At 43.9% G+C, this 24,359-nt stretch overlaps 1 protein-coding gene across 1 annotated transcript in view; it reads right to left on the bottom strand.

Annotated features, from left to right (window-relative positions):
- Positions 1 to 1,215: 1,215 nt before the first annotated feature.
- The window catches only part of PEX14 (peroxisomal biogenesis factor 14), a 69,314-nt gene continuing 46,170 nt past the window's right edge, over positions 1,216 to 24,359 (bottom strand). The window contains exons 4-9 of the mRNA XM_079326051.1: positions 16,075 to 16,191; positions 9,529 to 9,614; positions 8,870 to 8,972; positions 7,510 to 7,607; positions 4,384 to 4,475; positions 1,216 to 3,008 (exon numbers count right to left, since the gene is read on the bottom strand). Coding sequence (XP_079182177.1) covers positions 2,546 to 3,008; positions 4,384 to 4,475; positions 7,510 to 7,607; positions 8,870 to 8,972; positions 9,529 to 9,614; positions 16,075 to 16,191 — 959 coding nt within the window. The 3' untranslated portion in view covers positions 1,216 to 2,545. The remainder of the gene's footprint in view (positions 3,009 to 4,383; positions 4,476 to 7,509; positions 7,608 to 8,869; positions 8,973 to 9,528; positions 9,615 to 16,074; positions 16,192 to 24,359) is intronic.

The raw sequence follows: 24,359 nt of genomic DNA, 5'->3' as shown, positions 1-24,359 counted from the left end.
AACAATGGCCTTGATGGGGATTTCTGGGATTCATCAGGTTGGAGAAAGAAAAAACTTTAGAAGTAGCACAATATACAGAAAACCTACAGAGGTGGTAAGGTAATAAGAAAAACTAATGGACAGAAAAGTGCAGTTAAAGAAACCTGCCTTTTCCTCTGCACCAGAAATGCTGAGGTAAATAAATTGAACATGGAGGAAAAGGAGGGAAAAATGAACCTGCAGGGATGCTTGTAAGTCACTCTGCAAGGCACATACCTCAGCAACATATTTTCCACATTTCACCAACTGCTGTTGTCCAGGCACTTTCTATTTTCAAAACCTTCTATGTATATAAAATGTATACAGGCAGGACAATACTTTTTCATCACATCCCCTGTGTTGTCGTGTTTTCTTTTCACAAGGATTCTTGGCTTGGACAAATGTCATCACTTAGGAAAAGCCTTTCTTTTTAAACACTTTCAAATTTGCCCTGTTTTAGCTAAACGTGACGTTCTTTGTGAACGTTAAACAGAGGAGAGAGACTGGGAGGGAGAGAGAGACACACACACACTCACTCACTCCTGGGGAAGATATTCGTCCATTTAAGGCATGAGAAATCATCACATTCAGCAGCAGGTCTAAATACAGTAATATGAAGGTCCCTTTCACTCCCCCGAGCAGGAAAATGTCACTGTGTACCAGACACCCAAATACTTGGGAATCAAGCAAATCCCTCATTTTTCAGAAGGGAGCCAAATCCTTCTGTTGAACAATGATGGAACTGTAGTGCTGCACTTTACTTGCTGCACAGCATCTCCTTTGGTGGCTGCTGCACTGGGATGGCAGGGTGAGAGCAGTCACGGGACCCAGCACAGCATTCCCTGCTGGAGATAAGCCCCAGGGCCATGGACATCTCCCAGGCTCCCTTCAGCACCTCCTGCTGCTGGGGGAAGGAGCAGGACAGCAGGGGCTCCTGCTGGGAGCAGGGGCACAGAGCTGCACTGGGGTGGGGACACCACCAGAGACAAGGCAGCACTGCACACTGCTGGAGACAGAGCCCTGCCCTCACACCTCTGCCTCCTGCCTGGGACTGGGGCAAACAGAAACAGCCACAAAGGCTCTCTGGAAAACATTTTAAAAGGACCAGATCCCTGTAACCATCCACTTCCCCTCCCTCGACCCCCTCACATGCACATTTCCCCCGAAAGTAAGAGCCACAGTAATCCAGCAATAGCCTGGTGTTAAATAGTGGTAACTCGTATTTATTACAATTATATACAATCATATTTTATATTTGCATCTATACATGATCACACAGACAAGCACACTTGCTTGGTGAGGACAGTGAGACTCAGTTGTTACAAGAATTGCTCTGCTAAGATGCTCTGATGCAGTGAATATCATCGGACACCACCATTTACCAGCTGCAAACACAATGCTGCAAATGAGAGGTTTAAAATTCACTGCTTTGTGTACAGCCCAATGGGGCAAAAAACAGGTTGGACTGGGCAAGAAGGGCCAGTGGTTAAACCTCAGAACTGGAGCTGTTCTCTCTGCTAGACAGACTGTTTTGCTGAAGTAGGTACCATTTATGATCATTTTCCTTCTCATTTAGGGAGAAAAAAAAGCTAAAAACCATTGCAAATATTCAGAATTAACCAACTATTTCAGCATCTGATTTCACCCCATTCATTCATTCATTCATTCAGGGCGGCTATAAATAAAATATAAGATGTCAAAAAATGATGTGAGCTCCTTGTCTTTGGAGGAGGAAGGATAATAATTGGGATGAGTGGAGTCAGGTCTTTCTAAAGCCTTTTGCTGGGGAGCAATCATCAACAAAGCCACCTGTTCTCATGGATTTTATGGTGGCCATGACACCTGGACTTGGTCCCTACCAACAGACCCACTCTGATGAATGTAAGCACGTGGGGTGGAAACAGCATTTGTTGGACCCCACAGAAATTTAGTGTTTTGACATGCTAGGTAGTTTCAGCAATTAAAGGCTTGGCATAAGGTTTGGAAGAGCCAAGACTGAGGTCTGGTGAAGAATTTGAGGTTAAAATGCTTTTTTTTTTCTTTTTTTTTTTTTTTTTCCAACAGAGTATCAAGTAGTTTGAGAAATAAAACAGGGTTATTTTGGGAAACAGAGAACTGGTTTGGGCCTTATGTGGGATTAAAGGCTTGTGAAATCAAGGAGCTCAGGACAGACTGGTTTCTGAAACTGGATAGAAGGGCTCTAGGATGCAGAAGAGGCCAACTGCTCCTGAAGGAGGGGTTATTCTGGAGCTGGGCATGTAAGGCCACGGGTCTGGCAGCCTAGCAGTGACCCCAGCTCACGGGAGGAGGGGCTGGAGGGGCGAGAAGCCACTGCAAGACTGCAAAGCCCTGTGGTGGAACAGGGCAATCGTGTTGTTCACCAAGCAATCAGGACCTTGCTCAAGGTCAATCAAGGGAGAATCACTGCAGGGAATGGGGGAACTCCCTCCACCCAGCGGGGGAGGCACCGGGGCAGTGAGCAGGGGCAGGATGTGCAGCAGCAGCAGCAGCAGCCGCCGCCGGCGCCTCAGTCAATCTCGCTCTCGTTGCTGGCCCCCTCGGGCCGCCGCAGCTTCTCCACCTGCTCGTTGATCTGCCCGTCCCCTCCTCGCCGGTCCTCGCTCTGCACTCCCAGACACTCCTCCTCGTCCACGTGGCTGACATCATCATCCTCCTCCTCCTCCTCCTCGTCCTCCTCCTCCTCGAGGCCCTTGCTCTGGCGCTTCTCCTCCTCGCCCTGCACCTCCATGCGCACCTGCCCGCCGGCGGCCGCGCCCGGCTCGGGGCCCAGCAGGACGCAGCCGCCCTGGCCGCCCTCGGGGCCGTGGCTCTCCTTCACCGGCGACGCCGAGCTCGACTCGTTGCTGACCGGGGAGATGTCGCTGCTGCTGTTGTGGTTGGCGACGGCAGCGCTGGAGGGGGAGCTCGGCTTCACCGGGATCTGCCACGACGGGATCTTGGGGGCTGAAGGGGAGGGAGGGAACTGCCTCCTTGGGAGCACAGCGAAAGAAAAGGCGAGAAAGGGGCTTTCATTATAAATACTGAGGGGTTTCAGCAAGAGCGAAACTGCGAGTTCTTTGCCATAAATGAGCAAAACCGAGGCCACTTCACTTCTCCAGAGAGATTCTCAAAGCGCTTTGCAAGCGCTCAGCAATTGAGCCTGTACACAAGGAAAATATCCCAGCTGGGCAGTCTGAAACACTAAAATGATCTGATTTGGCCAATTTCACAAAGTAAGCTAGCACTGGTATGCTGCCAGTGAAAAGACATGGGTGTCCCTTTATAAGACAATCAGTAATTAATTGGTACAGAAAATTCCCACTGGAGCGAGAAGTCAGACACAGCAGGTGCCTGAGCCAGAGAGTTCCAGCACCTGTGCTACAACACTATTGCATTCTGGCTCACTGCAATCCAGAGCCTCACCCCAGTCCCAGCACACACTTTACATGCTTGGGCCAGGCTGCCACAAACTGCTTCAGCTCCTCTGACTTGAGTGCAGTCATACCAGCTTGCACCAGCTGGAAAGCTGGCCCAAGTCCTTTCCTGGTGGATTTTAAGGGAATGATATTAGCAGGCTAATGCCCAGTACTAAGAGGAGACTCCAAGTGCCAAACAGAACAATCACAAGAGCAAGGGGAGCACTGGTGCCCTCAGAGAACCATCCATCATCAAGGGCAAAGCACAGAAGCATGTCTGAAGTAGTACTGCCATGCATCCATGCAAGTGGGAGTACCAAGAGGTGTCAGATCAAGGTCTGCAAAGGTTGTGAGCCAGGGGGTCCTCATGGCCCTCAGGTGAGCTGCCAAGTGCCAAGAGCAGAGGAAGGCTGGCTGCTCTCCTGCTCTCCTGCTCTGAGTGCTCACACTCAGCACTGCCTCCCTGAGCCTCCAATGGGAACAGGAGCTGCTCTCACCTCCCCTGCTCTGCTGCCACCAGCAGCCCCTGCAGAACTGGGCTGAGCTCACCCCATCCTCTGGGAGTGCTCTGCTGTGCCACGACTCATCCTGGCCATGCCCTAACCATGAGTAAGGCAGCTGAACTGCACCCACAAGGGAGTTTCTAAAACAGAACACAGGTGCACTCAGTTCCTCCAACTAGATGAAAGGCTGACTGTGGGAGTAGAGCAAACAAAAAGGAAAAATCTTATCAATTCCCTAAAGCACACTGTGATTTAAGGCCAGTTTGAAAAACATTTTGAGACCTGCAAACAGAAAGTGATAGTGAAGTGCAAAATGGTATGATGAAAATAGCAGTAACAGGACACAGAGGTAGTTCCTGTTGGAAATGCCTTTCCTCTCCATGACTGAGGGAATCCCAGAGAGCAGCACTCCCCCACTAGAGTCTGCTCCTGTATTGCATCCATACCTGTTCAGGAGGAGTCCTTTCAAAGAGTAGATCTCAGATTTCAATTCGTTAATATTCTGCGATTCCAGAATCCAATTGGTGGAAGTTGTGGCCTAGAACATGAAAAACAAGACATAAAGATCAATGTCTGAACTGGAAGACAGTTCACCAATGCCACTTTTCCCTACATTGTTGTTCTGCTCCTATCTGGGAATTTCAAGTCCTGTGGATAACATACATAAGCTCTATCACTGAAAATCTCTCAGATCTAAGCATAACAACTTCCACACTAAAAAGTGCTTGAACAAATCCCCACGATGACCAGAAACAATAAATATCTCAAGGTGCCAAGACTATTCAATATTTGCTTTGTGTTTGGGAGACTAATTAATCCTGTCTCCAATCTTGCCTCCCATGCACAACCACTGCTAAAGCATCTCAAGGGGACATTTCTTTTTTCAGGAGGTCAGCACTTGTGAGAATTCAGGCACAGCTGGGCCCACACTGGATGTTTTCTACCAACATATCAGAGAACAATACACAGAGAGATAAACCAAATCATTTGGCACTGACCTAGTGAATGATTTCTAGACAAGAACTAGAACTAGAACTAGGATTCTGATCCGCAGTGGGAGTTGCACCGAATCAGGTCCTTTACTCCTTCATGTGACTGAACTTAGCTGAGGCAACAGATTCCAATATTATATATTAGCAACTGTTTTAAAACCATTTGTTCGTTTCTCCTAAATCATTAAAGAATCAATTATGTGCACTCCCTAGTACTTAGAGGTGGGCTGATAAATACATACTTGAAAGTTGCAAATATTTTCCCTACTTGATCTGAAGAATGAGATCTGTGCTTGAGTTACCAGGTGGTATCTCCAGAAGCAGCTGGACTAGGCACTATCTCTTGGATATTTCAAGGCAATGAATGCAGTTTTGTGGGGAAAGATGATAAGTAACTCATGGAAGCCTGGTACAGCTGCTGTCAGAATTGCATCAGAATTGCCATGGGAGATCAGGCAGAAATGAGAATAAGTAACTGAGGATAACATGGTGCAGTACTTTCTGCACTCTTTCTTTTAACCCTTTTGAGAACGTGGGATTTTTCTAAACACAGATCACGGTCTCTCACCTTTTTGCTCCAGTAATTCCTGTAGCCATGAGACCAAAGAACACTCATGCACACCCCATAGTCATTTCTGCTAAAAGCCATTAGGAACAAACACACTGGGGAGTATCACTAGTTCTACTAAATTCCTCACCAAAGAAAGCCAGAATTGGAATAACTACAAACTTCTCCTCAGCAGTTCCCAGTAGCTGTAGCCAGAACTGCTGGCTCCTGCTCTTGAGCAGCCCTGAGCTGGTGCAGAGTGGCCCTGCAGGCAGCTCTGCAAGTGAGGGCTGGGCTGGGCTGCAGTAGCTGTGCTGTCCCAGATGCCTTCCCTCAGGATCCACACTCCAGCCTCAGACAGCAGGAATCCAGGAGCCACTGTTCTGGCTTTCTAAGACCTTGAAAGCTGCAGCAGCACATTAACAAGGGAGTGATTTCCACTCGCTGGCCGGCAAAGGACTCAAATTTCCAAAACACATATGGTGCCAGATGCCTAGGATTTAGAAATAAAATCTGACATCTGGGGCTTTTTAGCCAGTCTCTTTAAAATCTGTTGTAGAAAATTCAAGCCTTGAATTTTTATGTACGTTTTTTAATTACTTAAAGTCCCTCTTTTTAATTTTTTACAGCATGCCAGTAGGAGTTTGAAAAGCAGATATAAAAACTTACATTACAGCTGAGAAAACACAGCTTTTATTCTTTGGTTTGTGGGGTTGCCCAAGTTTTTCTTTGTACACATGAGGTTTAGATATCATAACAATGTGTGCTACCATTTCAGTGCAGGGGGTAGAGATGGGGGAAGGAAAATTTCTTCAAGACTCTCTAAACCACCAAGACTTATGGCCTTTTTCCTTCTTAAAGCTCAACATGTGTTCTTAATCTTAACACTTAAGACCTGAAAACAGTTTTCCAATTTCCGGACTGGCTCCAGGCCACTGTCAGGCCACAGTTCCCAAGGAAAATTGAAGCAGAGTGTTGTGACCATAAAGTGGCTTTCATGGCTGCATTTACAGCTGTGCCACTGAGGGATTCCTCCTGCACAGAGTCAGCTGTGCCCCACCAGTCAACACCATCAAAGGATCTGTGTCACATTGACGTGCCAGGGGAGGTAACTGCTCCTGCTGCAGGTAAAGGGCTGGAACATTGCCTAAAGGACTTCACAGGAAAATCTCCCTGTCCAGAGATTCCACACAATAACTGTGAACAATCTGGGCCTTGAACAATCCCAGTTAGTGACTCCATCTCCATGTGATGGCTTCACATTCACCCTGCCTCATGTCAACAGTTACTGGCTGACAGAATGCTTGGGCCAAGGAGTAAAGCACTAATCCTCACTGCCAGAAAGAAAATAAATTTTTGTTAAAAGTGGTTACTTTATTTACACATGTAACAACACAAACTAGTCAGAGTTGATGCTTTTATGGCCAAAGTCAAGAGTCAAGGGGAACGGGTCACTGTGTGTCATTACCAGGGCTGTAATGGGGCCACCTGCTACACTCAGCTGACCCAAACCATTGAAACAAGAACCCAAATAGCACAATGCTTGGCCGTCATGTGGATCTGAACAAGTGACTTAAATACAATGTTTCAAGTGTATGCTTGGCTGAACAGGATGTACAGAGTACAGGAGAAATACAAACCTGTAAAATTACATATTACATACACAAAAAATATTCTCTGCACAAGTGTCTGCCTCTTTTAGTCTAACTCCACAATAATTTTATCTAAAATGCAGCAACAGCAGATATAGAGCTGAGAACAGGTCTGAGACCTCAGACACAAGAGCTTCATCTAAAACTACACAGTGAAGCTCCCTCTGAAATCAGATATATTTCAGTGAGTACCCAACTGATATCCAGTGCTCTAATCACACCAGCCATGAAGAAGTGAGATGCAGAGAAACTGTGTGGGGCTATGGCAGAGCTGATGGCTGGCTTGTGAACCCAACAGGTGCTTTCCATGTACCCACAAAAGAAGCCATGCATGCTCCAAAACTGCTGATGCTCTACAGGTGAAGAGCTGGAAGTTGGTACCTTAGAAGCAGCCAGTTCCTGGGTGAGCTCTTGGATTTTCTGTTGCTGCTGGATGAGCAGCTCTTGGACAGCTGCTAAGGTTGTCTGTAACTGAGTCACTGCAAGGGAGAAGGCAGAAGAGTTAAACTGAGCTACATCCCCATACACACACACTCACCCACGCCTTCCCTGCTGTCTAGCTACAAAGATGCCTCTATTTCTACTATATTTAATTTATCTATGCCCGCCTGCTCACTTTAATCCATATGATTTATTTGCACTATGGGTAATCTACCTGCACTGCATCTAACCTCCAGTATTTCTAGTTTATCTTTCCATTGTATAGATGTCTATAGCCCACAGTATATCCGTCTAAAACCTCTCCCTTTTAATTATATTGGTTTATGATTTGTACATCTCCCTGAACTTACACAATGTTTGTATCATTTATCTATCTCAGGGCTCTTGCAGGCAAACACTGGGGCTAGCTCCAGTCTGGGAAGAGGATGCTCTCAGGATTGACCTTAGGGTATCATGAGAAATGAGAGATGCTTTTCCTCTCACTCTTCATTGAAAAGTGTAATTAGCATCCTCCCATTCTCAACCTACCAGCTCCTCCAACCCAAATATCTTTAATAAACTTACTGCTGAAAATCATAGGTTTTTTTAATCCCAACTGAATACACTTGACACTTTTCCTCTTTTATTTCAAGAGAGCACCTTGTATTTCCTTCCTACACCCCAGAAAACACTGAAGAACTTCTGCTGGACTCCAGCTGTAGAACTTTTTCTACTTTGACACTTTATCCGAAGATTCCAGGAAGTAAACAAGCTGATAAAATAAATAAAATTTAAAGCTGCATTGGTATGACAGGTAACAGCTAATCCAGACCATCATTAGGGCGTTGGGTAATGAACAGATACCCTATAGAGTCAATAACATAGAAGGTGGCTGAGGTCAGAGAGGCACAGTAATTACAGACTCTCCTGACCCTTCCTCGGGTTTTCAGATGGAAGGTGGGGATAAACCACCAAAAAAAAAAAAGCCCCTGAAAACATCAGAGAAGCAGAAATTAAAAATGAACTTTACAGCCCTCCGAAAGGCTGTCATTTTATTCCCCTTATTAATATTCTGAGGTTGGGAGCCTTTCCGTAAAAACATAATTAATTGAGGCCGTGCCGACAGTAAACAAGCAATTTCAAATTAAACCGAAATGACGGCGGCTTCATTTGCAAATGTGAACAGATTCTCAGAGCAGATAAATGAAGTCACCACATAAAGTGGAGATGGAGGGAAAGAAAAGGGTGGGGGTCTTGGCAGAATGGAGGATACAGAGAGAAAAGCTTTGAGGGGTGAATTGATGGAGTCATTAATCTTTACCTGTCTGTGTCACACTGCCACTCATCTCAGAAATGTTTGACTCAATCCTCTGAAGTTGTTTCCTGTCTTCTTTGCCTCCCATGATAAGAGGGACCAGGTATTTCTGCATGGGGTACACAAACTTTTTCAGGAAGTAGGGATGTGCAAAGTGTTATTTCTAATCTACCTGAAACATCCTCAAATCCCACCCCCCAAATCTCAGCCTTTATTAGTGATCTTTTATCCACACATCTGGTGAGAAAAGAAATTCCCTCTACAGCAATTGTTAAAAGAAGTTGCAGAAAAAGAGTTTTATGATTACATTTGTCAGGGTGCTGAAAACCAGTTCCTAAGTCAGAAATCTGCCTCACAACTCTCCTCCAGCCACCATGGAACCTGCTGCAAACTCATCCTAGGAATGGAATATGCTTCAACAAGAGCATGCACAATGGAAATGACATGATTTCTAGTAGTTTGAGATCCACAGCTAAAAACTAGTTTTGTTTGTTTGCCACTTTTTGACTGCATTTTCATGTTAAGTGTCTATGTTTCTCAAATGCACCAATGGCAGTGAGAACAGAGATGCTGCACCAGCTTGGAACCAACATGATCACTTGGACACAAGCAGCACAACATGTTTCTCTCAAAGTGCAGTGTGGGAGTGGCAAGGGCCATTTTACCTTGTAGAGCTGGTGGAACCCAAAGGCAATTCCTGCCATGATGATAGCCAAAGCCCCATAATCTCGCCATCTGGAGCCAGGGGGACCTAAAGGTCAGAATCAAGAAATAACCACAGTCAGAACGGCAGGTGACATCATTTTTGTCCATCCATTTTATCAGAGAAAAGAGTATGATTAGCACACAGTGTGCAGGCCTTTGGCTGAGGACATTTAAGCATCTGGCATGGACTCTGGCCTTTGTAGAGTCACAGGGAGAGAAATCACAGCAGCAATTAAAGAGGGTCCATCAAGACCCAAGAGAGTCCATCCTGTTTTGCCCAACTCTTTCCTTGTAGAATGCACTCTAAAGCCAGGTAACTGTCTCTGGGGCTGGTACTAGCTAAGGTTAACTCCTTACCTGAACACCTACTGTTCTCCACTATCATACTTTTTGAAAATGGGGATATAGCCAGAGACCAGAAGGGTGCAGGAGAAAGGAAAGAAGGGAGTGGTTTAGGAAAGAAGAGAAATATATCAGGACAATAAATGGCTTTATGAAAACTGTGTCAGCAGTTATGGACCATTTCAATGAGGAAGGATCCAGTGTCTTTCAAGCTTAAATTACAAACAGGGACCAAAGCACACATAAAGAGCAGAAAGAAAATATGCAATTAAATATCTACAGAGAGAGGTAAAGAAGCAGATAAAAGCTTGAGATATTTAACACACAATAGTGCACAGAAGCTCAGAGGCTCCAGAGAGGAAAGCAGAGCTATGGTATGCCCTGCTCCTTTGCAGAATCAGAGATACCTGTAGTTTTCCACCAGTCTTATCCTGTCACCTCCCTCGCAGCTCCCTGAACGAGCCTTGCACTGCCCCCGGGGCTCTTCAATAACAAAGAGGATGCAGAATGATCTGCCTAAAGTTCAATGGCAGGATGTGGGCAGAGCTGACGAGATGGAAGGCTGGTGTGGTCTCCAAATGTATATGTGACTACAATGCCTCATAAATGCATTATGCTCTCCAAAGTCTCAGTTTAGGAGGCTCAGCTGGCTGAAATGGTGGCCTCTGGTCTCCTATCTGCTTTGCTCACATATTGCCATTTTGCTTGTTGCTGAATTCTTCCACAGGCATTTCATTCCAAAAGTCAGCCCCAATCCCAGCACTCAGGGTCTAGAGTATTTGGGTATGACTCCCAAATACTGGCACTGAGAGATTCTTGCTACATTTTAGAACACAGCTCCTGAAATCATCCTCTGACCAGAATCTCAACAAATTAAGGCATCTCTGTCAGAACTGGTGAATACTGTCACCAGGAGTATTTTGGGTTGCTGCAGTTGCAGTTTTGGAGCTTAGGCACATGATCAAATTATCATAACTTTTTCACTTAATGAGTTAACACACGTCAGCCAAACTGCAGTAACTGGCTGTGTACATGTCAGGATTTAAAATGATCTCTCACTAATCTTGCTGTGAGCCCAGCCCCCTATCCCCCCTTCCCCTGTGTGCTGTGCCCCCACTGACACTTCTGGGATATGAAGTCTCTTGGTTGTCCAGTCCTCTCCCCTGAAGTTCTGACTAAAAATATCCTTCAGTGACAAGACAATCTGCTCCAGGCTGAGCTGCTGTTGCACAGGGTTAGTATCTCAGGGGTCTGTGAATCCTGCCCATGGCTGTCCTTGATGGGCTGTCCCAAACTCCCTCCCAGTGCACTGACCTCCGAGCAGGAAGGAGACACACCTGTAGGAATCCATCTGCTTTGCCCTTTCACCTCACTCATCTCTCCCTCCATTCCTATAATGCTTCAGCTAAGAACATTTTATTGCCCCCTGGTTTTCATTATTAATGAAAAGGGACCAGAATGATCTTTCCTAAAGTTCAGAGAGTCTATAAAGACAAGAAGCTGAAATGCCATTTTACTCATTTTAGAGATGTGTGAAATCTGTCTTGTGACCAAAAAAAAAAAAAAAAAAAAAATTGTGGGGGGGGGGAGAGAAGAAGTGAGCAAGTGAGCAGTGCAGTAAAGGCTCTGCACTGACCACAGCAACTTCACAATGTTACAAAGAATGTCACAGCTCTGCCTAAAATCCACACTCAGCCTTCCTTCTTGTCTGCAATTCTCTGAGTTTCTCCGTTTTAAGCTCCATGCTCACACCACTTGTGTATCTTCAATTTCTCCACTTGTAAAACAAACAGCATTCAGATAAAGTGAAAAAGCACTGACAGCCTAGTTACTTTAGGCACTGCAGAAGAAATAAACCATTCTACTAAGGACCTTCAAAAGTCAAATGGAAGGGACACAGATGTTTTCTCCAGGTATAAATCTGTGTTTTCACTAAGTATATTTAATATCCCCAGCAGTCACTGTAAATTGCATTTCCAGAATAAACACTATTTTTAAGATCCCCATTCACCTAAGAATTAACTTCACTATTAAATTCACTAAGAATTAACAGTAGCTAATTAGGCCTTGTGCATCCAACTTAAGGTCAGCTTCACTAGTATCTGCATTTAAAACTGTAGAAACTGATGCTGGAAGAGGTGATTTTCCAAAAGAAAACAGTGAATCCATGGAAAGATGTTGGGGGAAAAAAAGAGTTTGGATTCTAGTTACCATTTTTAATTGTAAGAGGAAACAGTGTGTATTCTACAGACTTCCACATAATGAAGACAGGAGGATGGGAAAAGAAGATCCAAATGGCAAGAAAAAAGTCACTGGAGCTGATTTTTAAGCAGGTGTAAAATCTGCACAAGCCCCCATAAATGGAGCCCACAAATACCATGGGGAACAACACAGACAATACCTGGATGATAAGCATGCAGCTTTGCACACCTTGCTCAGAAACTCCCCTGAGTAATTATATGGGTTAGAAAGGTTAAAAAAAAACCAAAACAAAATAACAACAAATTAATCATTTAAATATTTAAAGTCAGATTTTTGTCCTCACTGCTGGATTAGTGTATTTCATAACACCAATAGCAGACAGCCCAGTTTTTTTACTGGGGGTTCATTTTAGAGCATGTTTAAACTAGTCAGATTGAGTGATGCTTCCAGCAACTAATCGCATGTCAAATAAAAGATACTTTATGTAATAAATTACTGCTACAAGTAATTCAAATGTCATTTATCAGTTTTATTATCAGTCAGGCAAAGTCTTGTTTCTCTATATTAATCAAATTCAAGCTTTCTTTAAGCTTTTTTTTTAAGCAGTTTTGACACCTCTTGGCAAAAGTACAAACTGGAGAGAAGGAATTACTCCTCCAGAACAAGAGGAGAAGTAGTAGAGATGGCATTGATCTAAAATACTAGAAATTTAATTATTGTCTCTTGCCCAAAAAGTTTTTATACTTTCTCTTCAATCAACCCCAGAAGCACAGGACCTGTGCTACTCCAAAGGCTTACAAGTGTGCCTTTTTTTTGTTACCTCTTCAAGAATTAGGAAGTATGTATATCAATTATAGGTACTTCCAATACAGCATTAGAACACTGAGTTCAATTTTACAAAAGGAAATATTTAAAAGGTATAAATTTAAGAAATAGACCAAAATGTGGTGGCAACAGCAGGAGATGAAGGAAGCAAGCTCAGAAGGGGTACCCAGGATTTATTGCTGTGACTCACAGGAGTGGGCATCTTACACTGGCATTACTGGCAAGATCATCAGTTTGGCTGTTGCTTCATTCCTGCTTTAGAAATGCTCCAGTTGGTTCTGAACCACCCTGACCTTTTGTTGTTGTAACCCACAGTTCTAATGTAATTTTTAAACAGGAAGCAGCAACACCTTGTGGGAAGAGGGTGCAGAGAGAAATTAGATTTCGTAAAACACAGGACACTTTGTGCTTTGTGTAGAGGTGCCAGGACTACTGAAAAAAAAAACTTTAAAAGAATCAAAAATATCAAACACAAAGTGGTTCACAGTCTTCAAGACCTAAACTCAATCAGATCAGATGTTGTGTCACAAGAAACTCAATTCTTTGGGAAGGCAGATACAGCTTGCAGGTTTTTTTAATATAAGCTCCTGAACACAAGCTGCTCCCATCACAAAGTCAGTGACAGACAGTGAGAGCCTCTCTGTCTCCCTGGCCATTGAGATATTCCTTCAAACTTCCAAGCCAGCACCATTCCAGCCCAGTGTCACAAACACTCTGTGACATGATAAGTGTAGCAGATAGACAGAAAAAGTAGTGTCTGTCTTCCTCTGCACATGGCTGAGGAGACTGCCAAAGATGGACTGACTTAGTAAACTACCACAGAAAAACCTTCCCAAAGCAGATTTGGAGCAATTCTGAAGTATTCATTACAGGACTAGCACCCAACTGATGAAATTACCTACAGCAAACAACACACCTGCAAAGAGCACTGAGCCATTGCACTCTCATCCATCAGGTCTAGAAAAATTCACATATTCCTTTTGCAGTTCTGATACCATGGAAAGCACTCAATAGGAGAAAACCCCACTTTGAGGAAACCCAAAATAGAGAAAGGAAAAGAAGCAAAGAGTGATAAAGCTGCCAGGGTTAACAGTGGGGATGGTGTTTCCCTGCAAGGCTCTTCCCTGCTCCACTCACACTGGTGGAACACTGAAACAAGGGAAGATTAACTCTTCCAGTCCTGGGCTGTGGTAAGAGTTATCTGAACAAGCAATGGACAGCACCAAGAGGGATCTGGCCCTGCTTCTGCAGCCAGGCATCAGATTTCATTTTCCTGGCATTTTCTGTGGACTACAGCAGACAGGAATTGGCCCAGGAGGCAGAATTCAGAACTAGACTTCACCAGCACACACAATACAACAGCCAGAAATATTCCACTTCTGAGCCCAACACTATCACAGAGGTTTTTTGTCTCAAATTGTGCCAAACCAGAGCAGCTAAAAACTCAAAAAGCAAGTATAGTATTATCTCCAGCAATAACAAACCTGTGCCATAAACTAATAAACACAGCTCCAAGTGGAGTGTTACATCCGTCAGTATCTGCCATGGAGCTGTTTAAGAGCAGCAACAAAATCCTATTCTTTATACTTGGCAGGTAAGTGAAGTGATTTTCAAACTACCAGACACACATGTGAGCTGAACAGATTCTTTTGATGGATTTTTAATGGTGTGTACTTTGGTTTTTATTGTTTGGAGCTTAGATACTTTTTTGCGAGGTTTGTTTTAAAATGCAAATATATATGTAAATTTTGAGTCTACACAGATTATGTTGGGACTCTAAAATTTCTTTGAGAGTGTATTTTGTACACAAAAATCATACAATCATATCTACATTTTCTGCTGTCACACCTCTGATTATTTAAGATCAGAGAGAAAAGTTTTCCAAGTTTTAGAAGGGAAGACTGAGTCCCGTGTGGACAGTGCTTTTCTGACATCCTTCACTGTGTCAGAATCTAATTTGCATTGACTCTCCACCTCCAGGTCAAGAGGTGTCACAGACTGGTATGGATGACATTTGTTTGTAGACAATGATCATTTGTAGCTCATTTTCCTGGTGCAACACGATCTTGTCAGAAGCATCAACAACCACCAAGTGCATTCAAAGTAGCATTTGGTGTCCCATTGTGACAAAAGGTATGTCAGCAGGTGATGTGCAGCACAGGCTGCAGCCCACGAGTGTGTGGAATGGCAGCAGAATGGCAGCAGAATGGGCAGCAGAATGGGCAGCAGCAGGCATTGCCACGGCACTCACCATGCAGCAGGCACTGCCAGGGCAGCAGCAGGCATTCCCATGGCAGCAGGCATTCCCATGGCACTCACTGTGCAGCTGGGGCTGCCATGGCACTCACTGTGCAGCAGGCACTGCCATGGCACTCACTGTGCAGCAGGCATTCCCATGGCACTCACTGTGCAGCAGGCACTGCCATGGCACTCACTGTGCAGCAGGCACTGCCATGGCAGCAGCAGGCATTCCCAGGGCACTCACCGTGCAGCTGGGGCTGCCATGGCACTCACCATGCAGCAGGCACTGCCATGGCAGCAGCAGGCATTCCCAGGGCAGCAGGCATTCCCAGGGCACTCACCGTGCAGCTGGGGCTGCCATGGCACTCACCATGCAGCAGGCATTCCCGTGGCACTCACCATGCAGCAGGCATTCCCAGGGCACTCACTGTGCAGCTGGGGCTGCCATGGCACTCACTGTGCAGCAGGCACTGCCATGGCAGCAGCAGGCATTCCCAGGGCACTCACCGTGCAGCTGGGGCTGCCATGGCACTCACCATGCAGCAGGCACTGCCATGGCAGCAGCAGGCATTCCCAGGGCAGCAGGCATTCCCAGGGCACTCACCGTGCAGCTGGGGCTGCCATGGCACTCACCATGCAGCAGGCATTCCCGTGGCACTCACCATGCAGCAGGCATTCCCAGGGCACTCACTGTGCAGCTGGGGCTGCCATGGCAGCAGCAGGCATTCCCATGGCACTCACCGTGCAGCAGGCACTGCCATGGCAGCAGCAGGCATTCCCAGGGCAGCAGGCATTCCCATGGCACTCACCATGCAGCAGGCATTCCCAGGGCACTCACTGTGCAGCTGGGGCTGCCATGGCACTCACCATGCAGCAGGCATTCCCAGGGCACTCACCGTGCAGCTGGGGCTGCGCAGGCTGCGCTGGCACTGGCAGGGCAGGGCCCAGGGGCGGCTCCTCGGCGCTGGTGCCCGACTGCTGCAAGGCCAGCTCGATCTCTTCATCTGTCAGGCCTGGGGGAGCACAGGAAATGAAATCAGTTTAGCACCTTTACCCACTTTATGCACACATAATTAAATTCTCAAGCCAGGCAGAACCCTTTCAAGCTGCAAAGAATTTTGGCACTGACTTGAGCAGTAATGCCTCCCCAATTTTGGATTCACTGGAATGTCTCCCTCTCTCTTTCTCTGTTGCAATTTAACCTTAAGCGACAGAATATTAGCCTCAACGCGGCTTCCAAATGTGGCTCATTCAATTTCCTTAATTTATCCTTGAGTTTATTGCTGCTTTTGAAGTAGCTTTCTATTGCAATTCTCCATTCTTCCCCCGAAAAAAAGATACCATCAACTGCAAATGTGGCTCATTTTAATCTGTAATGGTGTAAAAAAAAAAACAGGGGAAAAAACTAACAATAATGCATGAAAACAGACAGGGAAACAAAAAACTAATTATTGGGTTAGACGACTAATTAGTCTAGATCGTTTCCGAAGACGGGAATAATTTGCTTATTTTATGACAAATGCAGAAATAAAAAAGAAAAAAACCCAGGACTGACTGTGATTAGTATGAATGGGACACAGAATGTAAGGAGGAAATAAAACTATAACAAAACAGATGAAAACAAGGCCAAGCCCAACTTTCAGCTGAGCATTGCCCCGGCCCATTGGTGCATGGTTGGAGGGCCCCAGGGCAGGCTGGTTTCCATTTCACACAGAGCTGCAGTAACACTGCACACATGGCACACGCTGCTGCAGTGACTCCTGCCACCAGGAAACGCCGGGATGGCCATCTGTAACTGGCCACAACATCTGGAGAGAATTTGGCCAACAAGGAGGAAAAGAAAAGCAGCTAAAGGACTCTCGATGACCAGCATCCCCGAAGAAGGAAGCACAGCTGGATTATTGTTTCCAACGGGAGAAAGCATCCTCTAGAAAAAGAATTTAGCAGATGGCAACCATGAAATGGGAGCTGGACAGCTGGGTATCATTTGCTGTGTTACTCTCCTGCACAGAAGCACATAAAAACCCAGTGTCCCAGGGATGGGAAGGGACTCAGGACCTCTCACCATCAGTGCGTGCAGAAACACTCAGAGAGGCAGGAAGTGAGAATATGGATCTAAGGAATGAGAATTAGAAGATAAGAGGCAGAGCACTTGATTCTCACATGACTCTTGAAGGGACTGAGCACAGTGAGGACAATGGTACGAGCAGGACTGCATTGGGAAAAAAATGGGGGGATCCTTTCTCTCCATCACCCCCACTCGAGATCCATAAAGCATTGCTGAAATGCTTTCAGATGCAATTCCTGAACTTAATACTTTAAAAAAACCCTATCTTTTTAATATTACATAGAGATGCAATATAGAAAATAGTCAGACCACTGGGCATACCAGCAAAATTGCAAGAAATTTTTCAGGACCTTTAACTTCACTGCATACTGGGGGGGTCTAGACAGAATAATCTGTAGCACAAACAATATCACCAGAAATAAATACACAAATCTGTCTCAAAACTGATATTTAATATCATAAGCACTAACACAGTGCTTGTAGTATTCAGAAGGCTTTATAACTATTAACAGATCTTCTCTCTATTCCTATGAGTGTGTGAGAAACTGAGTTCCTGTGAGACTCTATTCATCTGCTCCACTGAGCATTTCAGAGAAATTCAGTGACTTCTCTCCAACAAAATACTCTCAGTATAAGAAACAGTATCAGAAATGGAAAATTCCTGATCTTTGGTCCTGCAATCTGACAGAATCACACCATGACTTGTATTTGATGCATGGCTCAAATAGTAAAGAACCAAGACCACACAAAACAATATGGAACAAGACTTGCAGTGAGAGTAATAAAAGGCAAATAAACACAACTCAGCGTATTGCTGTACTCACAGAAGTATTTTTTACTGTGCTTAATACATGTTAAAAAGCAAAGTCCAAAAGAAAGAAACTGTTTTAACCAGCTACTAATTATCCAATGTAGAACCCATAAACAAATGCCAACACTGCAGATCACCAGCAACTACTGCATTTCATAAAGATGGAGACAACATTAATTGCTTGCTGCAAATGTGGCATTTTGTTCTGTTTTCATGCAAATCTGATAATATTTAACACTCAGAAACATCAGAAGTAACAGAGAATCTTCACTTCATTCTGCAAAAAGCATACATTCATGCTGGTCATTTCTCACACACAGTAACAAAAATGGACAAGATATTCCAAAGTTCTCCTCAGGCAATTATAGCTAGCTCACACATTTCCCTTTGGAATGTTGTAGTTTTTTTTTCAAATTCACCACCTACGTATGCACACAGTATGAGTTTTCCATGCCCAAATTATTCAACTTGGATATATTCATTACATACAAAAGTGTGAATTTCTAAACCAGATCTAAGTGTCATCTGTTCCAATATCTCATCCTGCTTTATTTTATCACAGTCCTATCACTGCACTACATGAAGAAGTATCCATGTTCATGCATTGTTCTAATCTAGCAGGAAGTTGGCAATCCAGAAATGATACCACTGCCCTTGGATACAAAAGCAGTGTCACAAAAACTGGGGCTTTGTGTCCAGTGCAGCTCTCAAACAGGTATCCCAAGAAAATCAGCTCAGTTAACAGTGGAATTGCTCTAAATCCACTTTCCAACACTTTGGAAAACAAACATTTTCGTTGTTCTGCAGCTGCAGTGAGATCAAGTCCATGCAGAATGCAAAAGGTTAAAAGGAACAATAAAGGAAACTGCCAATTGTAAGTGAATTATATTTGGCTTTGAAAGCTGAGCCACGGCTATATTATAAAAGGCATCTCTTTGCGTTGTTTACCATCACCCTGACTAATGCAGACCTTTTTTTTGTTTTAAATAATCTCATGCAAATTAGACACACACTTCCTTCCAGTTGATTGCTATCTGCAAGGAATAATCTAACCGCAGAGGGTACTGAGCAAGGACTGAGCTGGGAGAAGGATGCAGGGAAACTCTCCAGAGCCCCACAGAATGCAAACCTGCTCCCTCCCCCAGCCATCCACCTCACTCCTCTGCAGCACCACAGCCACGGCAAAGAATTACTCATAATTTTCACAAAGCTTTAAAAATTCCTTTTCAGGCTTCAGGGTGTTGATTTGAATAATCCAGGACCCATGATTGTTTTGCACTCAAAGGCTCCTGCTGACCCTCTTTTTTGATTGTCACTGCTGCCACTCAATTTGCAGGCATCACTCAGCCTCTGTAAATTGTAGTCAAACACAGAAACAGAGCAAGTCAGAAAATGAAACGGGTTGTCACAAGCATCTCTTGGTGCCTGCACCTTGGGTGTTGCATAAAGAGCTCTCCTGTACTTTAGAACTTTTAAGACTTCACTGTCTGTTTATGTCCTTTTATAATATCTCTTACTATTTAAGGACCTCATGTACATCAAAACACTGTTCCTCCTATGGCATTCCCAAGTAGAGCAGTACTTACAGTACCATTACCCATATGTCCCAGATGAGGAAGGGCTGAGACATACAGACATGGGAAGTGCTCCAAGGTCAGAACTGAACCTTTGGCAGACAGAAAATAAAACTCAGGAGATGTGAGTTTTACCTATTTTCTGCAAAACACAGTAGCAATAATTGCAATGTAAAATCCTTCCATAAATTTAACTAGATGAGCCACTGCATTTTCCTCTTCCGACAAGGGCTCACATATTATTGATAACCCTTTTCCTGTCCTGTGCACTGAAAATATACTTTTCTTCATTATATTCCTCCTTCCATTGCTTGGTCCAGTAATTCACACAAGATTTTCATAACCTGAAGGCTACATCAGTTTTGGGGGGAATTAAGGTGAAATTAAGAAGTCTTCCCTAATAAGGAAAGGTGGTGGAAAGAGTTCAGTTCCTTTGTGGGTTTCCAAAGCCAGCTTTATTACCACTCTGAGAGACCACCCTGAAGCAACCCCCAGCCACTATGGGCAGGGACAAAAGGCAGGAGAGGGTGTGGGGCAGGGCTGGGAGCTGTTGGATTTTTCCCACACACTTTCTATTGAGGAAAAAACAAAGCAGGACAGGACAACTTGTTTAGCTCCAAGAAGGTACAGAGCACCTGAGGCTGGTGCTGGTATCACATGACTAAAAGGAAGATGTGCACCCTGAAATGACATTACTCTGCTGTTCCTGGAAGCCACTGAGTCAACTCTGCTCAGAAAGAACACGGCCACATTTTAAAAGAATCATCATAAAATCCTTCTGGGATCTGATCCAGACGAACGGTTCCACCTGTTCACTCAGCTCCATGCAGTGCTGGGTGCCTGTTATCAAACCTGTCTGCTACCCCCTATCTGTGCTCAGCTGAATGGATTTCAAAAAGGTCAAAAAAGCAAAGTCTCTTGACACATTTTATTTTTCACACATGGTCATTCAGGAGGTTGAGCACAACCCAACATTTGAGTAAAACCCAAGGTTTCAGAAACGTCCCTCTGATTTTTTTCCCCTTGATTTACACTGAGACACTGCATTTGAATGTAAACTTCCTGCTACTGCACCTCCAGCTCAAACTTTAGTAGAGGAGCCCACACAAAGGGACATGGACTGGGTCTCAACTGTCAGGCTGAAAAATGCAGAAATAAAAGTAATTTGAAAAGTTGCTGAAAGGGCTTTGAATTCTTACAGCTCTATTCATCTAGGAGACTGTTAATTATGCAAGTGCAATCTTTCAGAAACATGATACACTTTAACCCATCAGGTGACTAAGCAGCAATCAGAACTGATAAGGGTGCTCTAACCTCAGCTGCACAGCACTAAAATAAGGAAGGAAAATCAGACTAACAGAGCAATGCTAGGAATCACACAGTGAGTCAGCCAGGAATGAAAAGGTTAAAATAAAAAGTATTTTGGCATAACAAGTATAAATAAATAAATAAATACAGCAGCAGTTTTTCTTCCTACCTAAGCTTTTTGGAGTCTATAATAAAATGAAGTGTAATGGAGGAGAGGAGGGCAATGTCAGAGGGTGAGGGTTTGGGAGAGAGGTTGTTAAGTATCTCCCTCTCCTCAGCTGTGTTTACTCCATTTGCAGGATCCCGGGTGATTGATAGACAGACAAAAGAAAAGCAAGCAGACGGTAACCCCCCTCTGGGAGCAACAGCAAAGGGGACAACTCCTGACCTCACCCACAGCCCCAAACTCTCCTTAGCCACTTGTAATTAAAAGGACAGAGCAAGATATGCAAACCAGAGAAAAAGTAAAAGAGTATTTTTTTCATTATTTATTATTAACATTTTGTTGGAACAGTAGAGTGCAATAAGGACTCTCAGAGCCGTTAAAAGTCGTCGGGTGACCTGCAGACCCCTATTTCCCAGAGCCTTGTATAAAATTGAATTTTTTAAACATAAATTACACGTAATGACGACACTGTAAAAACTAACAGTAATGGAAAGCTGTGCTGTATTTCATTAGCCTGTATTATTCCGTGCCACCTGATCCAGCCGGGCCTTGTTTATGAGTTAGTGTGTTAGCAGATGCCGATGGAAGCATTTGCTTCGACCTTGCTCTTCTCATTGGGGCATGAAATTACGACGGCAGCACCTTGATATTACAGCCATAAATACAGTAAACTGCAAATTTAAGCCAACGGCTCCTATTGTCTCTGAACATAAAGCTGATCGGTATTTATTTAAAAGGAGAACGAAAAAAAATATTATATATCACCTTGTTTATGGGTCCAGTGTCCCCCCTTCCCCTAATCTGCCTTATTCACTTGGTTAAATACTAAACAAACAAACTAAATCCTCTCTATTTTCTACTGATTAAATATTCTTATGAAATGAGTATTGTCTTCAGAAAACTGGATCAAAGTATTTTCACTCTGAATAAGGAAGGGCAACTGACTTGCTTAGCATGTCTCGGAATGGAAGAAACAGAACAAGTACTACAACTTTTCTTCTCAGTTTTATATGAAGTTCAAAATGGAAAATGAAAAAGGTGCTTCAGGTCACTCATTCACATTTGCGTGTAACAAGTATACATATGAATAAGAAACATGCTTTCTTCCAGTTTTCTATTTAAAAATATCTCCCATGTTAATACTATTTCAAAACAAGGAGGAAAAAGAAAAGAAATTGCAGTGAGGTTAATTGGAGAGGGGAAAAACCATGGGATTCCTTCTCTGAGGCAGCAAACAGCAGGGAGAATGCCTCATTCTCCTATGGGCATTTTGGGTAAATACCCAGTAAAATTTATCAGAGGGGAGAAAATCAAACACAAAGGCAAAAGGACATTGTAATATCACAAAGCACACCACAGCATAAATCACAGCATTATAAGTCAGTCCAAAATGCATTTCACTGGTAGTTTCAAGGCAGGGAAAAAACAGTTTCACTTGCAGCAAGAGAGGTCAGGTCTTCCTCTTCTAATGTAAAGCCCTTTGCTTATATGAAGTATGTTATCTCTATTCCATATAAGAAAGAAAGAGAAAGAAAGTGAGAAAGATAGAGACACCTTTAGGAAAAGCTCCCAATACTAAGCTATACATGAGGGCCAAGGCACTAAGAGGAGAATTCAAGGAGCCACATGCAGGATGAAAATAGGAGTCATGCTTGGCATTCTGCAATGCCAAAGTCCCAGCACATGGAGTGCTACCACAGCCTCAAAGGATGTGGACACCTCTTTTTTCAATTCATCTACAACAGATCTTCATGCAGCACACAGCATAATTCAACAGGCATAATTTTTGCTCCACAAATAGTTCAAAATAGAGGGGAAAAAAAAAGGAGATAGCAACATGACTCTAAATCAGAAGATCCAGAAGTACTCACCAACCTGAATTACAGAGCCAGAAGTTTTGTTACAAAGCTCATTTGCATTCCTGCACAAGTATATGCAAAAACACTGACTAAATTCAAACTTAGGTACCTTCTTCTGAAGACCTGTCTATCACAGAATCATTCTCAGAACACCATGGTCAGCAAAAAAGACAGAAGAAACAAGTCTTTCAGTAACATTAAAAAAAAAAATCTCCTAAAAATGGAAGGAGATTTTATTTTCTCATCGTCGTGGTGATATTTTTATTTTTAGGCTCTTGCCTCCAGCTTTTCCTTTCTATTATCAAAGGAGCATCCCCACAGCAGCTGATGGAAAGCCTCCCTGGAGTGGACACTGGCAGAGGATGGGCACTTGTGTGCTGCAGCTGCAGACACAATGTGTGTCACCAACCTGCAAGGCAGTGCTGCCACACAGAACACAGGACAGCTCATGATATGGGACATAAGAACAAAGACCTCTGCATATTTGAAATTATTTCAAATTAGTATCTACTTGGGGTTTGAAGGCTTTGAAGACTATGCCAGGATACCAGTTTCAAGGTAGTTTGTCAGGAATAGTACATAACCAGGGCTCTGACATTTGTTTAAAAGAAGTCCTTAGAGAGCAAAAAATCCAGCTAATGGAAGAGACACTACTCCAGTAACTATAGTGCTGTCATGAATCATTACCACAACTGACAACTCCCCAGAAATAAGACCAGGCATTCAGAGAAAACAAGTATTATTGCACTAAACGGGTACATTTCCAAGCACATCCAACCTGTGACCTGTAAATTCCGTCTGCTACTCCTGCACAGAAATGTTTCACAGTGATGGCTCCAGACCCTCTTCCCTTGTAGCACAATGCTCCTCAGAGATCTCAGAGGCATTCCCTGGGCAGGGATGGTGCCAGGTACTGCAGAGCAAAGGAGTCGGACCCAAAGCACCCAACAGTTAGTGTGAAGCAAAGGCAGGCTGCAGAGAAAAACCCTGCACACAGAAAGGAAGTAACCTACCCAAAGTGAACATCATGCCTGTGCATTTTCCTATTAAATTGGGAACTACACCATGAAAGAGTCTGTAAGGGTGAAAGTATATTAATTTCTTCTACAAAAGCAGGACAGTTTGGTACATGGCCCTGAAGAAATGCATCACTACCACAGCTTATAAAGCTTACCACATATTTTAACAGCAGCAGTGACAGAAAACATTTGTGCTTCAGATCCATTTATTTTGTGTGAACAAAATATATTTTGTTAAGCAGCTTCTTGAGCAAGAGTAACAAAACGATTAGCCTTTGGCTACTCTTTGATCTGTGATATTATCTTTAGGAGCTTCTGAAGAGAGAGCCAGAGGTGGTCTTAAATTCAAGTAAGGTAAAACACTGGCAATACAGGA

Source organism: Erithacus rubecula (genome assembly GCF_903797595.1).
Source record: "Erithacus rubecula genome assembly, chromosome: 24".
Classification (NCBI taxonomy): domain Eukaryota; kingdom Metazoa; phylum Chordata; class Aves; order Passeriformes; family Muscicapidae; genus Erithacus; species Erithacus rubecula.
This window is presented reverse-complemented; position numbering and strand designations above follow the sequence as displayed.